The sequence below is a fragment of the Geospiza fortis genome, unplaced genomic scaffold (genome assembly GCF_000277835.1).
Source record: "Geospiza fortis unplaced genomic scaffold, GeoFor_1.0 scaffold53, whole genome shotgun sequence".
Taxonomy (NCBI): domain Eukaryota; kingdom Metazoa; phylum Chordata; class Aves; order Passeriformes; family Thraupidae; genus Geospiza; species Geospiza fortis.
This window is the reverse complement of record NW_005054305.1, coordinates 13,858,073-13,875,267: the sequence shown is the minus strand read 5'-3', so window position 1 is coordinate 13,875,267 and position 17,195 is coordinate 13,858,073. Positions and strand designations below refer to the sequence as shown.

Sequence of the window (17,195 nt, the reverse complement as noted above, 5' to 3'; positions counted from 1 at the left end):
TGGAATCTTATAAAAATTGATTATTTTGATAGGTTTTGTTTTGCTTGGATGGCAAAAGAAATTTAGACCACTAATGCCATGATTCCATTAAGCAAAAGTAAATCTTATCTAAAGTCTGTCTCCAGAGTGTTTTTTTTTTGTTTTAGTGTATTTTGGCATTTTTATAATCATCCACTCTTCTCTCAATCCCTTTAAAAGGGAGCCGGTACAAAGCTAAACCTTGCCTTTGTTTCAGGGAAAACTCAAGAAATCTCCAAACTATAAATGTCTTGGCTGCCAGGCTGAAGAATGTTGTTAGATGGATAGTCTTTGATTTGAATGTCTCTGCTTGGCCAAGAAAGTGAAGTTAAACTCCAGGTTCAGGCTCCTCTTGTGAAGCACTCTAACACAGGAAAGTTGGCCTGTAGCAGCTCCAGGATGGGGTGACTGCCTTGCTGTTCTCCTTTGCTGCAGTAGGAGTGGTGTCACTCATGCTGTTGTACTGACAGATGGCTTGACACAGGCAGGTTATTACAATGATCGTCCTCCTATATGGAGTGCATATGGATTCTGTGAGCTGCCATTCTCTCCTGCTATTTTCATGTCTTTTGCCACCTGGATCCTCAACTGACTGAGACACAGCTAGGCATGCACAAAGGGTTTTTTCTTCTTGCATGACATATGCGAAGCCCACCTCAGTTACAGAAGAACAGACACTGCGTCTGAAGGAAATCTGGCTTGCTGTGTGTGGGCATGTGTGAGCCCTAGAAGAGGAATTAATATAGCCAGTGAAATGAATGTTGAGTATGTGGTTGTTTACTCTTGGGCTTGACTTGGCATGATTTGTGATGGTATGACATGGTGTTCTACCAAACTCCCTTCTATTACTCAGATTTCTAGTGCTCTTTTTTAAAAGTTGTTTTTGTTTCTTAAATAATAGTTTAAAGTAATAGATTGTGAAAAGACCTTTGAAAATGTAGCCTCAGTGCATGGCAGTACAGGAAGGAATGTCTTAAAAAAGAGAGGGACTAAAAAGGTACTCTGAGAGATCCATGACATTCCTGTTGAAGTTAACACATGGAGCTCAATTATCTATCAAGATAACTATGAATACTAGTCCTCCTCTCTATTTCGCCCCTCTCGGAAGAGGCATGGAATTGATCTCACATCCTACTAGCTGTTCAGAGTCACTGTTCACTTTTGTACTGTTTGTGTCAATTAAGGAAAGAGATTGCTGTTTCCCATCCTTTCAGGCCAATGTTTAAATTCCAGTCTGGAAACCATTACTGAAAGACTTGGTGGAATGCTGCAATATATTCAGCTTTGCTGCAGAGACATCTGAATACCTGCAGAAACCTTGTTTGGAGCTTTGTGTGCTGTTAGAGACTGATTTGTTTAGCTCCAATATTTAAGGTTTGCAGACAGGGGTTTGGGGATTTTGTTTTTAATCTGTGCATCTGAGTAGGTTCTGAAGCTCATAGCTTTCACTGAGTTGAATAGGAAGGACTATGTCTCATTCTCTTTGAGTTATTTGTTTATTCCTCTCTCATGATCCAAGTGAACCATTTGCTTATTAACTGCTCAATTTAAAATGAATTGGATATTTACACATTTACCAACCTTAAAATATTCTTAATAACTTCTTAAATAATGACTTTTTAATCCTTGTGTTTCATTCCCTAGCTACCTTTTCCTTTAAAAAGTGAATGAAAGTCAAGCAAGCAAGGGACAATGACTTTGTAGGACTTCTACCAAGATATTTGTGAGGAAGGCTTACTCTTAGCATCTACTTTTAGGCTGCCTTAGGGAAATCAAATCTTAGAAGGCCAAGCTGGAATCAAGATTCAGCATGTCAAGTGTTGAGTATTTATAATTGCTCCTTGGAGACACCTAAATTAAATGTCTGAAATGGTCCCTGTGAATGCCCCATGCTATGTCCCTGTTCTGTGTCTGCCAGTCTTTCCAGGAATCAGATGTTTCTTCTTGGTGATATGGCAAAGGATCATCTTTCTGCCAGGTTCCATTGGAATGTAACAGAGGAAATTAAATAAAGCATTTTACGATAAACTTTCTGAAAACAAGTAAATTTATATTTAAAGAAACTATAAATTATACTACCCCTGCATATAAACATTGACTAGCGTTCTTGGTGTAATTACACTTAATAGCAGTAGATTACTTTGTCACTTGTATATTGCTTGGGTTTTTTTCTATTAGAAGCTGTTGTATATTCTGTAGAAATGTGCATATTTTTCTTGTTAACATGTTGTGAAGCCTAGTCCTGTTTTAAAGCTCATATAGATCACAAAGTCCTAATGAAGTGATGTTTTAATTATGATGCACAGGTATTTGTGATGTGAATCCCAGATTATATTCTTTATTTTTCACACTGCGAGCATTTCCAAATACAAAACAAAATATGTTTACAGACAGTGCAGAAGGATCTTTTTTGTATCTTAGAAACACAGGTAAAAAATCTGTAAAAGTTTCCTTTGTGGAACAGACTAGCACTTTTGTAAGGTGTGTCTGATGTTGCAGTCAGTTTCAGGCTGAGCAATGTGCAGTACTTTCTGCAAAGAATGGCAACCTTAAATGGCAGGAACAGGAGTGTAAAATACCCATTATATCTGTTTCAGTCTGCGTGATAGTAGTGACAGGGCTGTCAGCATCCTTGTCAGAACGGAGCTGCCTTTGACATTGAAGTCTCCAGCCCAGCCCTGATGCTGTGCAGCTCTATTGGCAGCTCCATCAGGCTGCAGCTGATGGGAGAATGTCAGAGCCTGCCCTCTTCTCCTGGTGTGTGGCCAGCCCTCTGTGTTTGCAGGCTGGCCTTGCCTGTTATTTGATCTTGCTGCACTCTTCGCCCGCTCTCCTATGGGAGATGAGCAGATAGGTCAGTGGTGTGTGGCTATCTTCAGGACAGCACACAACCCCATCCAGAGTGACTTGCATAAAGGTTTGTAACGATTACCATTTCTTTAAGCCAATCAATGGGTAAAGTACCCAGAGACTCATTAAGTGGCATTTGAGGCACCTGTAAAAGAGTTTTGAGCTGTATTTCAGGAAATGTGGTGACAGCCTTTAATGTCTAATTGACCTCTTCTCTTTGTTTCACTTTCCGTATTTCCTTCTGATGTGTTCCCCCGTGGCAGCAAACAGCCCTGCTCAGTATTTTGAACTTCTGCTCGGAGCTGCAGCACCTCAGCCTGGGCAGCTGTGTCATGGTGAGTGCTTGGAGCATTCAGGGTGTAGGGGGATTGTGTCTGTGTGTATGCACTCACTTTGGAACCAATCTGGGTTTGTTTCACAAAGATGTGTTAAATGCAAGGTTTATACAAAACTCTACTCTTTTGCAAGGTCCAAGATGAATGCAGCTTGGTCATATATTTAAGGGTTATGTACTACTTTAGTTAGGCCTAAAATGGCTTGTAGGCTTTCTCAGAGTTCTTCTGCCTTTTTCTAAGTTTTTGGGCAATTCTCTATATGTGTAATCACTTAACAAGCAATTAATAAGACTTTCATAAGGACATACAGCAACTGATCAACTTAAAATGGAAATGAGTACTTCAATCGTTCTTCAGTAGTTACACTTCCTGTGGTCATAAAAGCTGTTATAATCATCTTTTAAGGGGAAAACAACTGTGCAAAAAAAATTGTTTCTTCAAAGAAACAACTTTTGCTGCGGTTTGATCCTCAGTATCAAGTGAATTTAAAAACAGCTGAATCTGGGGTTTATAGGAATTTAATTTTATTTTTGTCTTTTCTAAAAGTAGATCTCACTGTACCATGCAATGAACAATTTTTAGAGCTCTTTAGAAATGACAAATGCTTGAGCCAGATGAGTTATGTGTGTTAGGAAGCAAACCTTGAAACACCTCTGTATGTCTGGAACGATACTGCGCATGACGGAGCGTCTGCTTTCCTTGCAGATTGAAGACTATGACCTTATAGCAAGCATGATGGGAGCAAAATGCAAAAAGCTTCGCAGTCTGGATTTGTGGAGATGTAAAAACATAACTGAAAGTGGGATCGCAGAGTTGGCTTCGGGCTGCCAGCTTTTGGAAGAACTTGACCTTGGTTGGTGTCCTACACTCCAGAGCAGCACAGGCTGCTTCACAAACCTTGCACGCAAACTGCCCAATCTGCAGAAGCTCTTTCTTACGGCCAACAGGTCTGTGTGTGACACAGACATCGAGGAGCTCGCTGCCAACTGCACGCACCTGCGGCAGCTGGATATATTGGGTAAGAGAAGGGGAGAGTGTTGGCTTTGTTTTATGGATCTCAAAAGCCTTTCAGCTAAAATGGAGTCCTTAGTACCAAACTGTCTTCCAGACATATTTGTTAAATAATTATTTCTTAAAATTATGGTTTAGCACATGAAAAAAAAGAGAGACGTTTTGCTCACTGCATGATTTCTGACTCAGAAGCCAGTAGATTTACACCAGCTGTGTAATTTGACTGCTGAGTATGAATTGCTTAAATTGGAATTTAAGTGCAAGATTTTTTTCCACTAACTTTTATTTTCATGACTATCAGCTTTTTTAACTGAAACCTTCCTCTTTTGATTAGCAGAAGATCAAATTTCTTATAATTATTTCTGCTTTTGTTTGTATTTTTATTTCTGTGAAGCGTGACAAAGTGTATTTATAGCATGAGTCTGTGATCAATAAACATTTTGCTTTTGTGCAATAAATATTTGTTATATATTATATAATATATATTATGTAGTATGCAATACTGAATTTCTTCATCACTTTTATTGGTAAGTGAATTTGAGTTATTAAAGATGAAAGGGTAATTAAAAACAAAACCTAAATAGACTTTCTAGTAAGGTGGGAAGGAAGTGATGGGGGGGTCAAAAAGCTTTGCAAATCAGAAATTTCTAATCCTCTGCAGTTTCCATAGTTGAAAATATTTTTAGAGATCTAAAGTAAATATACTTTGAACTCTTGAGTAAGGACTTTGAGAAGTGTAGTTTTGTGTGATGCTGAATTTATTCTTTTATGGTGGCATATGAGGTTTTCTTTTTATAATAATGTAGGACAGCAGAGATGTTTGTGACATCAGTGTGGGAGAAAATTCTTCATGGTTTTACCAATTTAGTTTCACAGGATAGTTGAAAAAGGAAGATTTAAATGAAAGGGAATAAAGTAGTTGCTCTGTATACTTCTAATGTTTAATAATTGTAATGAAAATATTACATTTAGGTTGAGAGGGATACTGCAAAGAACTGAGAGCCATCAACATGAATAATTTTCCAAGCAAGTTTAAGGTTTTATTCTTATCAGCATTTATAATTTCAAAGTATTTCCCATATGGCTTCAGATTGGCATTCCAGTACACTCTTCTATAATGATAAAGAGTTTTACTCACTTGTGACTGAGAGAGTTGCCTTCTGACCAATGTGGGAAAGACATATGAACAGAAAAAACATTAACTCCACCTAGTTCAAGTTGTAGATATGTTATGTTTATGCCCCCCAGGGGTACTGTGTTTTGTGTATCTTTAAGAGAATCTGCTCTGAAGCTGCATTATCAGGGGCACACTGCCCTGCTCAGACACGAGAAGTTTCCAGATAGCGTAGGCAATTAAGTCTCTAAGAAGCACTTAGGTGCCCCTGACCACCCACTTCCATGTGCTTCTGTTACACTGGCCTCGTGTCTGCCCACAGAGTGCTCAGATCTCCTTACTGCACCAGAGGCTTCCCCAAAGAATAGTTTGGCTGTGTTGAATGAACTTATGGATAGTCTGTTACTTCTGTTGCCTGTGTGACAGCAGGGAAGGCTTGCTGCCACACTTCTTTTGTGTTTGAATTCAGATTTTAATTCAGTTGGACATCCTAATGATTTTTTTTTTTTAAGTAATGTGAAAGTGGAAAAGGAGTTTGTTCTGTTCCCTGGTGCTTACCAATATTTCTGAGTCAGATGGATTTAAAGTCAGACTTTTCCTGTGAGATTGCATGTTGCGTTCACATAAATCCTCTCTAGGGGATATCCAGTTTAATTTCCTGCAAAATGAATCATTTGCAAAAAATTATTTCTTTCTTTCTTTAGAGAAATACTTGATAGGGTGAAAAAAAGGTTGTCCTCTGCTGTAAACAAGTCAGTACAAGGTGATATTCACTATGTACGGGAAGGACTTACCCTGCTTTTTTGGCAACAGTGAGGAAACTGTGTTAATTTTTTTGTCTGAATGTAGTAACCACTACAGTCTATGGCTACATGAAAGAGCTGTTGAGTAGAACCGCACTGTGTCATCTGGAGGTAGAGTTGCCAGGTGTTCCCATGTAAGTGCAGAAGTCTCTGTTGTCTGAACTAAAGAGTGACTCTCTCGCTGTGCGGGAGTACCAAGGAAGTCATAAATCTCTGAATGTGCTCTTGCTTTGGGCATGTGATACAGGGCCACCCTGTTACTTTAAGCTGCATGAATGTATAGTATGTTTTTGTCCTTCAGTAGAAGTGTGACAACAGGGCTGAAGCTGTAAGAGGTCAGAGCTCAGCTTTGCAAGAGTAACCTTGAACAGTGGGTCTTCTCTGTGATGTGAAGGAATGAGAGGTGCTCTCATTATATCCTTTGTCATCTCCCAAGTAAAGAAATGTCTGGCTTGCGTGTGCATTGTGAAGGATGTAGAGGTATTGCTGCTGGGTTAGCACTGTGTGCTGTAAGGGAACTTCTTTTGCTTCAACAAAGCTGTGTAAAAGCGAGTTTTTTTCCTACATACAAGCACTTACCTAAGTAAGGGTCAGAATATCTTCCCTTCACTGCAGTCACCAATGTTCAAGATACTATACTGGTGTCTCTCTTTAGTTGTTAGAACTTATAAACTTGACAGAGAAAACTTCTTGTTTCACTTATAGGTTATTTATCATCACAATACCTTCAGGGGTGGAGGAGTCTAAGCCTCTGAAAGAAATCTTGTTGAACTGTAAGGAATGAAAAATGCAGATTATATGTAGCTTGGATGCTGTTTGAAGGTGATAGGTCCTGAGGCTTGCTACCCATCTGTCCTTTACCATAATTGTTTGGTAATTTCCTTGTTACAGAGTCAGAGGACTCTGTGAAAGATGAAAATTCCTGGTTTTCAAGGACTCTATATACTTACTGGCCCATGTAAAGGATTGTTGGATGTCAATCTGTATTTGTGCTGTGTAAAACATAGAAAGTAAATTTCTGTTAAAAAAAATCAAGCGCTCGTCCATATCTGCTGTATCATAAGTTTGGAAGAGGAAGCGTGGTGTGTGTCACTGAATGCATGAGGATGTGCTTCTCTTGAACTTTTAGTTCTGAGCTTTCTTTTACCCACTACATCCTGAACTGCCTGCTTACAAGTATCATTTCCTTCTCAGCCCACATCTTTTTTGCTGATGACATGGCATGTTTCCACCCTCTGTCAGAATGATCCAGCTCTGATCATCTGACAGTTCTGTAGTGACGCAGTACATCAGCCAGTGCTATCAAAAGTTAAGTGGACACCTCTAGACCAGTAGTTAAAAAACTAGTCTTCAAACTGTGATCAGCATTGAGCAATGTGACAAGTCAGATGGCAACCTGAATTGACAGTGTCAAAAGCTTTTCTTGCACATCACATCAGCTGCTGAGTTCTCTTCCTGTGGGGTTCTCAGCTGCTGTCAAGGGTGAAGAGGAAATCGTATTAACCTTGCTCCCCAAAAGGTCCAACTGCCTCTGTCCTGCACGAAAAGAGTAATGAAAAGTAGACACCCTCGTTACCACAAAATTCATGTATTCCTAGCTACATTCCAACACCTCCCACACCTTCCTGAGCATCAGAAAACCCAACTGCCCCCTTGCCAGCTGTCAAAGTTTTCAGCTTTATCTTGAGAACATCAACACGTAGTTAGTCAATTCAAACATGAAAATGTGTAGCACATTAAAATTTTGAATTTGAGTTGTGTGCAGTAGATTGAATTAAATGTAAAGAATAAAAGGCTAATTTGGCTGGTCTAGGGACATAAAGGTAAGAAAAGTAAGAATATTTGAGGGAAGAGTGCTAGTTATTTTCAAGAGTTGGTACTCTGAAATATTATTTGGTGTGTAGTAGTGTCTCTTGCTCTAGAAATTTGGGTTCTGCAGTTTTTATAGCTGTCCTGCACAGGTCTCCTAAACAGCTATAGAGTTTGAAGACTTTGATATATGATGGATATCAATTAAATTATTTACAGCTAATAAGCATAATTGTTGGAGCAAAGAGATCATTACTCAGAGGTGCCTTTTACAAGTGTGGTAACAGGGAATTGATTGAGCAACAAAATTAAATAGCAGATTTTAATGCTTTGGTTATGTATGTATTCTGAAAAATCGCTGATTAGTCTATGGAGGAGAAGTTATAGTAAATAATAAAGGTCCAAAAGCCTCCAAACTCTAGAAGAAAAATGCTTTATGTAAGTAATTAACTAGCAGGCTACATTGCCCGTCTTTCAAAAGCAAAGGAAAATGTGCTGTATTAAAATTCTGAAATGCTTTTGAATGGGCTTATAGGATACATACATAACTAGCGGTACATTGTATAAATAAAAGTAAGACTACAGATGATGTGCATTTATCCTGTGGTGTGAATAACCAAACCCCAACTGGATTGCTTGTAGAAAAAGGTATTTCCTAACATAAAATTTTAAGTCTAAGGAGGGGAAAAAGCCCAGGTGCAATAAAACATGCAATTTAGGATGACCTACTTAGTTGCAAATCTATTAAAAGTTTTGGATGAAATGATAGGAGAACTATCAAAGTTCAGGTAGGAAGGAATGAAGAACATCCTACACAAAAAATCTGTGGCTAGGCATCTAAATCTAGAATTTTTGTAGAAATACACGTTTGGATCTTGAAGCATAAAAGCTGTGATGCATAAATGAGGCTGAGTTTAGATGAAGGTGCTGATGTAGTAGCAATTTTAAGGCTTGGTGGAAAAAAGTAAGTAGCATAATGTGTTGTTCCTAGAGTTTCATTTGGAATGGTAGAGCAGGTCCTTATGGTAGAACAGTGATACTGTGGTAAAGTGTGTGGTCAAATGAAGTGAATAAATAAAGCATGTTACAGAATTTCTGTGTAGATCTTTAGGGACTGTTGCATGAACCACCAGACAGTTCTGATGATGGTGATTACATAATGGTAAGGGAGTTAAAAATCACAAGCTTAGTCTCTGTAGAGGAGATAAAATTTGGGGGCATGATAGCAAAGACTTGGGTGATGTTCGATAATGTCTCAAAGCAACTAATCTTAAAGCCTGACATAGAATAATTGGAGACCGGATTCAGTTACCTCCTTGCTAATGCAGAAGAGTACTGGAAACTAATGAAACCATCCAGAGTCTTTCTGAAATTGAATCCCATTCAGAGAATGAAAATAGGAGGATGAACTCTAGAAAGTGAAACAAAATAACAGTAAGGCAGTATGAAGGATTAAGGAACCACTGGCTAGAGGAGAATGATACTGTATTTCAGCTGTTACAAGTTCACAGGAGTGGCTGGGCTTGGTAGATAGTCCAGGTGTGAAGGCTCACCCCAATACGAGGCTATTGCTTGGTGTTCATGGCAGAGGGGATCAAGCAGGCTGCTACATCAGAGCCATTCTTTCCAGGAGATTAGCCTGGAAAGCTGCCTTAAATTGGAATGCCAATACAGAAAGCTTTTGAGCAAATCAATACATTGAACAATAATAAATTGTTAGGACTAAATGGTATTTATGCAGTGATTCTAAATGAGCTCAGATATCGGGCTCTGGAAATCTTATTTCTGGTGTGTGATCTGTCTCTTAAATCAGCCTCAGTGCTAGAGTAATTCAGGGTTACAAACATGGCACAGCCTTCTGTAAAGGGCTTCGGTTAGGAGATACAAAACAGTAAGATCATCTTTTTCTCTGTGTAAACCAGTGGCAGCCATGAGAAGGTCAGTCAGTGGACATACAGAGGACATTACCATATTTAGATGAAGAGCTGCATCCCAGCAAGGGTAGTATTGGCTTTGCCTCTTGTCCTTTAAACTTCCTTGAAGTTCTTGGCGAATGTACTACTCCAATCCATAGAAGATTGGATTGTCAAAAACTTCAGCCAAGGTTGTGCTGCTTTTGTAACTTAACTATCTTTTCTTGGATTATAAGTGTTTCAGAGGACAAGAATGTATCATCTCTTTTCACAATGAAGTTATGTCACTGCTGTGTTCTGTTCTGCTTATATGTAATCCAGGCAGAGGGCTGAATAATGCCAGAGGGTAACACACAGGTATTCAGGATGGAAAAATCTTAAAGTGAAGAACCTAACACTGAAGAATGGCAGAATGATCTTGTGATACTTACTAAACAGGTGATAAAACAGGAAGAAAACATTGAATCAAGTACGAAGTAGTCACATGAGGCAAAATATCATCAACTAAGTATATAGGGGACTGGATTTATATTAGCTTCTATTTTGTAGGAAAGAGATCCTGTGGACAATTTTTGGAAAACATCAGCTCATTGCCCAGCATCATTCTAATGGGAATAGAGAAAATTACGGTTATTTAGACATGAAATGGAAAAAACATCATAAGACTTACTATAAAATTACTGACTGTGTGCTCAGTGCACTGTATTGTTCTGGTCATCCAGTTTCAAAAGTACTAAATTAGTGCAGAAACAACACAACAGAGGTCATTTTGAGATACAAGGGAGTCTAGAAAACAGATGGCCTTGAGGGAACAGAAGAGATGTGCATGGGAGTATGCATGATTTAGAAATAGTGAATTGGGAACAATCTCATGCTTCTTTAGTTGCACCTTAGTTATTGCAGCTAATAGGCTGGAGGTTTCTGTTTGGTTTTTTTTTCTCTTTTTTTTACGTTATGTAGTTAAACTGTGGAACTTTTGAAGGGGCTGTAAGTATGAAGAAATTTTTAAAAAGTAGTAGAATTCATGAAAGATTGCTTTAGAAACCCTGAAATTATAATTTTTGGCAATTGAGAAGATTCACCAGTGAAAATCTACTTTAAAAAAATCTGCTGCTTTTTTTGCAGGGGAGGTAAGGAATGTAGGGAACATAATTGGCCCTGGCACTCAGGATCATAAGATCCTAAACTAGATGGCTTTTTGGGGTGCTAGTTAGATGAAGATGGAGCTGTGTGAGTTCAAGTCTGCCAACAGTTTTCTGTAGTAGTCTTGGATACAGAAACTCTCTAGAAGGAAAGCTTGATGAGCAGTTTAGCGCACTGTAGACACCCAGGCTCAGTTCACTTGCCTAGAGTAACCAGCCAGGCTTCCAGCCTTTCCTGTATGGCATGAATCTCCTTCTCTGGGTCCAGTGTCCTGTGTGCCAGCTGTATGTGGATGTCCTGCATGGTGTAAGGTCCCCAGGGGGCACTGAGTGCTCCAGACAGCTGACTCACACCCCAGAGCCCAGTCAGATGAGCCAGGTGCTAAGCACCATGGACTGGGCTGTCTGGATGACCATCAGCTGTAGTGGGTGTGTGGATTTGTGCTTATAAACATAGATTTGGTTTCTGACTGAATCCTATGCTTGCTCTGACCCTGTGTGACACTTGGGAGTTCAGTCACTGTAGTCCTGTTTTTGGCAGGGTTTAACTAGTGTGTTTTATACATACATGTATGTATGATCAGCAGTCTCTTGAATAACTGCCCCTGCATGTGTGTAATACCCACACTTGATCTGGAGCCCTGGGAGCCTTGCTGATGCCTTTGGCATTGGAATAGCTCCCAGTCACTTGTCTGCTGTGCTGATGGTCTGTGTGCTCAACAGGAGAGCATGACTGTAACCTTCCATGCTGCTGCCTAAGCCCAGCATCTGGTCCCTGGGAGGGCTTGTGGCTCTGGGTACCTGGCTTCTGTAGCAAGAGATTCCCCTTGAAGCTGTAAAGTTGTCCCCCAGTAGGAAATGACGGTGACTTAAACAGTTAAGAAAATACACTAGGCTTTTTAAAGGTAAAAGTTCTATGTGCTCTTTGAGAAGCTTTTAATTTGAAAACTCATTTAAATAATCTAGATAAAAGTTGTGTTGTAGTAGCATTTTTTCATGACATGGTATTAACAGCTTAAAACCCTACACTTTTCTCAGTAACTTTACAATTCTGTTTTGTTTTGTTTTTGAACAGGAACGAGGATGGTGAGCCCTGCATCTTTAAGAAAATTGCTGGAGTCTTGTAAAGATCTTTCTTTACTCGATGTGTCCTTCTGTTCACAGATCGATAATAGAGTTGTGCTAGAACTGAATGCCAACTTTCCTAATGTGTTCATAAAAAAGAGTTTCACCCAGTGACTCCCTACATATGCTGCTGTGGAACTTGTTTGACAGAGTTGTTTTCCTGTAAATTTGTGCTGAATTTTTTTTTAAGGAGAATATAAATCTGCTATAAAATAGTGGAAACTATTAATTATTTACACAGATGGGTAAAATACATTTAAATGTATTATATTTCTTTAAGTTGATATTGTACCTAAGAATTATTTTGCTCTGTTAATTGGTGGCACTGCATGTTTTTAAATACTAGCCATATGTCTGGCTTTAATGAGAAGCAAATGAATGTCTTCTTAAATGTCCCTTCACAGGGTGTTATACACAATACACTATGTTAATATCCAGGTGAAAGCAGAAGTTCAATATTTATCAGTAAGGAAAATATGGGTGCTTCCTTTTCATGTGTTTGTGTGTGTATATATAAATGTATCCATATGTATTTGTATATACATACACAGATATTGTAGCATTCTAGTTTGACCTGCAGCATAAGATTTTATCATCTGGCCTATAATTAGTTATTTGAAAACCAGTTTAAGTGTGTATAAGAACAGATAGAAAATGCACTTCGTCTTCTTTGAGTTTTGGCAATGAACTGTATCTGATACAGTTTTCTCCCTTCCTTCACCTGAAATAGATGTAGTGATGTTTTACAGTCCAGCCTAAGCAGCACAACAGATAAATGCAAGAAAGAACCTGGACCACCTGAACTTAGAGCAGAAACTAAAGATAAAATTGACAGCTGCTTCTTGGTATTGAGATACAAAGTTTAAGCCAAGTACTTAATGTTGTAACTGGTGATGTGTAGAAAACTCCAGGGCAGTTTTCTTTTTCAAATTTCTGTCATGGTCAAGACTTTATTTGTGATACATCTGGTTATTGTGCAGAGTACCACAAAAAGTAGAACTTAGGGTAATGTCTTAGCAACTGTCCTTTCACTGGCATCAAATCTACTGTCAGGTGTAAAAATAAGCATCTTTGTTCAATAAAACAGCAATGAAAATACAATGGGTTTGAAACAAGGGCAATACAATTTGATGATTTTATAATCACCAAACTTTATTACTGGATTTTTTTTGTTTGGGTTTTTGTTTTGTTTTGCTTTTCCAAGAGGAGAGTAGCTGAAAGTACTATTGCACTCTCTCTTTAAGACTGCTCAAGTATTTCTGGAAGTTTCTTCCTTTTGCACTTTCTTGAATGAAGCTTTTCTCTTTTTTTTCCCTTGAATACCACTGCTAGAGTATGTTGCTCTGTACAGCTTTGGTTTAGAGTTTTACCTTTTTAGCCATTGTTGATGCATATGGACCATAAAATATAGGCTGTCTTTTGACACTGATTCTGTTATTCTTGTATTGATGGCACTTACTACCTACTGGAATAAGAAGAAAAATACTTTGTCTGAGAGAAGTACAGTATTGTACTGAAGATCAGTGACAAAGAACACTTCAGTTCATGCAGTAAATAACCAAGTGCTACTAGAGGATTGCTGCAAATCGTTAAAAATCTGACAATCTCTGTGACTCCTGAATGACTGCTTTGAACTCTTTGTGCTGGTGCCAATACTTTATAAACCATGTCATGAAACAGCTACAGAACATTTATCTGATTTTATTGAAAGGCCTAGTTCTTCAGATTTTTAAAATTTGCTGAATCTCTGGGAAATTCCAGATCCAAAGAAGGGCATGCACAGTTGGCTTTTTGATATTTTCCCTCCACACAGATGGCACTGTGGGATTTCCAACTAGTTTATGCCATTCCATTTTTTTCTTCTTTAGAAATCTGAGCATTGTCAGAGAACTTTAAATTGATTTACTTTTTTTTCCATACTGAAAGGTGACAGCTTTGGTATGATTCTCTGTGAGACCTCATTTCTCTCAATCATGTTTGGGTTCATTTGTTTTTCTGTGAACTTGTAACTTTTTTTAGTCTATATTTTTCATTGTAATTGTTAAACATTATTATTCTAGTTACATGAGAACACAGGTACAGATAATGGGAGTTTACAAAGAACAGAGTTCAAAACAAATGTATTTGTTGTAAAATCACTTCTCAGGGGTTATTCTGTGTTTATCTCCTTTTTTTTCCTACAGAGATCTGTTTTGTTTGTTTTTCACTGTAAATAGAGTGGGATGTGGATGAAGTGATAGCCATTGTGCCTTCAAACTGGTAAACTTGGTAGATAATAGAGTTTTTCTCATCAGTGAATCAAATAAGTGTTTTTGTAATCACATACGTGTAAAGAATTGCATTCTCTGTTGCTTTTTAGGTAGCGTAAAGAAGGTTTAAATTGAAATTTTGTTCACACTGGAGGATTTTTTCTTTCTTATGTTGCATCTTCTGTTTGAAAATGTTTTTTTCAGGAATTCTCTGTTGTCAGTTGGAAGATAAATTGAAGTTGACTTATTATTTGGATTGTTTAAAATTTGGCTATTACTGACACGTAATTAATTCAAAGAGCAGAGAAGCGATTGGGAATGACTTCCATCTATAGTTGTAGATTTCAACCTTCAGTCAGAGAGTAAGCAGCTCTTTTAGCTATGGCCTCATAAGTCCAAGAAGTCTTCCAGCAAAATAAAGTTAGACCAGACTTGACATTTGTAATACTTGTAGGATAAAGAAAACAACTTGCTTTTAGACCTTCCCCTTATGTCACAGAGAAGCAAGAATAGGTTGCTGTCTCTTTAGTTGTGCTATCTTAAGTGTGTCTATTTATTTATATATATGTATGCATAAATTATGTATATACACACACATACATTCATGTGTTTATATGAATTCTTTTGGATATGTGTACATACATAAACATATATGTATAAATCTCAAAGTTTTTCATGTAGGAATTACTTTTGTAAAGTGAGTGTAATAGAAAAAAGGTGTTTCATAGCAGTTCTGCTTTCAACTATTGCTTTACTCTACCTGGAGACTGAGTTCATCTCTACCATGCAGCAGGAAAAGCCTGGACAGATGTGCTGAATTTCCAGTGTTGCTTTACCAAAGTGCCTTTTGGTTTGTCTGCTCGTGAAAGGGGTTACAGGGTATGAAGAGTGAATGCAAAATCTGATAACTACTGTGGACTGTCTTCTTGCAAAGCAGTCATATAGAGGGACACTTACGTTCTAGTTTCATTTAATCCAAAATGAATGATGTCAATTCCTCCACTGGAGAAATTTAATTACTCTTGAATTTGGTCTCGTCTCCATCACTAGACTGTCCCTCAGTCATGTTATCTAAATTCTGCTGTTAAGGATATTCCTTTTTTTAATCCTGTTGTTTGGTTATCTGTCTTTTTGAAGCTTTGGAAAAGATATTCTTTGGCAACAAATGTTTAAAAAAACATGGCTAACATGTCCAAAAGAAGGGGTTTACTCTGAACTGCTCCTGTTTTTAAGCTAAAGGGGGTCTTCCATACCCGCTGTATGAAATTGATGTGGGATGGCCTGTTGGTAAAGATGTAATTCCTTGGGTAATTTAACAATAAAATATAATAATAAAACACAAAAACTAGTATGATAACTTTACCATTTAAAGCATCTTCTTAACTCTTCAAGGTTTTAATTCAGTAGTGTACTTGTGTTCATAATTTTGAGCTGTCTGGCTGCATAGCTCTATGAAATGGATGGGGTTTCTGTTCTTTAAATTATCCACCTGATTAAGTCCATTAGTGAGCATGACTTATATAGAACAATTTTGTATGGGAGTTTGGGCCTTATAGTCCCCCATGTACTTGGAGGCCCAAGTTTCAGACAAAAAACCACAAGTGAGCAAACAACAAAACCTCCCAAAACCTTTGCATTTCCTTAGAGCTTTTATGCTAAATTTCCCAGATATAAGATGTCCAGTAATCATGGTACACAGTGAGTAGAATTAATCTCACTAAATGTAGTTCTCTGAAAGTTAGACATCTACTAAAATGGAGGAATCTGGGCACCTCTAGAGGGTTATTAATCTCCTAAGGCAGACATTTCAGGAAAGTAGAATGAATCATGTTCTAGAGAGCCTCTCTGGAGACTGTGGAAGCTGTGGTTTAGCTCAGGTTAGATACTAAACTGAGATTAATTCCATCCAGTGCTGTACTGCCTGTCTTGAAAAACAAGACTGAAACAACATCCATCCTTAAACCTTCAAACCCTCCAAATTCCATCCAGACAGAAGCGAAAAAAAAAGAAAGAAAAAAGAAATTCTGAGGAGGAAACCTTGAGGAGTTTTTTTAATGCCAGGATCTGCTTCTGCCCCTTGCTAATACCTGTGGTATATAATTTGTTTTATGTTATCAGTTTATTTGGCTTTTGAGTTTGGGTTTTTGGAAATGCATCCTCTTTTCCTTTTCCAAAATCTCATGTACCTAACTGGCTGTACGTATAGTTCTGTAAATGCTTGAACAGGCAAACATAATTAATGTATTGCCACTATTTTGATAATCTTTCATATTGCTATAATTAAGACTGAGTAGTTTAACTGCTCTGCTGTCATCAGAAATGTCACCCACTGTGCATTTGCAAAAATTGTGTGCTGAGTCCTGGTTCTTACTGTGTGTACTTATTGCATCTTTTGGGATATATTTCCCATGTCACATCAGCAGGACTGCTAAATTTACAAAAACTAAATAAAATGTAACATTTTATTATGAGGACTATGGGAGCGACTTTATATAGATGATTTACATATTCATGGCTCTTTCACAGTGATTCTGTAAGTTGTAGCTTTGGAAATTACTAGACTAGAAATCCCTGGTTTAATGCATCTGCACTTGCTGTGTCAGATGCAGTCAACATTTTTTCCCAAATGAAGGCATTAGTCCTTCACTGAGATGATGATTTCTGTGATTTTTAGATATCTGACTTGACAATGAAGTGCAAGAAGGTGCTCTTTAATAAAAGTTACCAGCACAGGACAAGTTGTGATAACTAACATTTGGAAGGGCTGAGAAATGGATGCTGCATGTTACAGATCCTCAGGAGCTTCAGAGAAATGCATCAGCAGGA

General features: G+C 38.0%; 1 protein-coding gene across 1 annotated transcript in view; it reads left to right on the top strand.

The window, feature by feature from the left end:
• FBXL4 (F-box and leucine rich repeat protein 4) overlaps nucleotides 1–13,549 on the top strand; it is a 40,659-nt gene extending 27,110 nt beyond the window's left edge. The window contains exons 5-7 of the mRNA XM_014311994.2: nucleotides 3,132–3,203; nucleotides 3,909–4,221; nucleotides 12,071–13,549. Coding sequence (XP_014167469.1) covers nucleotides 3,132–3,203; nucleotides 3,909–4,221; nucleotides 12,071–12,234 — 549 coding nt within the window. The 3' untranslated portion in view covers nucleotides 12,235–13,549. The remainder of the gene's footprint in view (nucleotides 1–3,131; nucleotides 3,204–3,908; nucleotides 4,222–12,070) is intronic.
• Nucleotides 13,550–17,195: the final 3,646 nt, after the last annotated feature.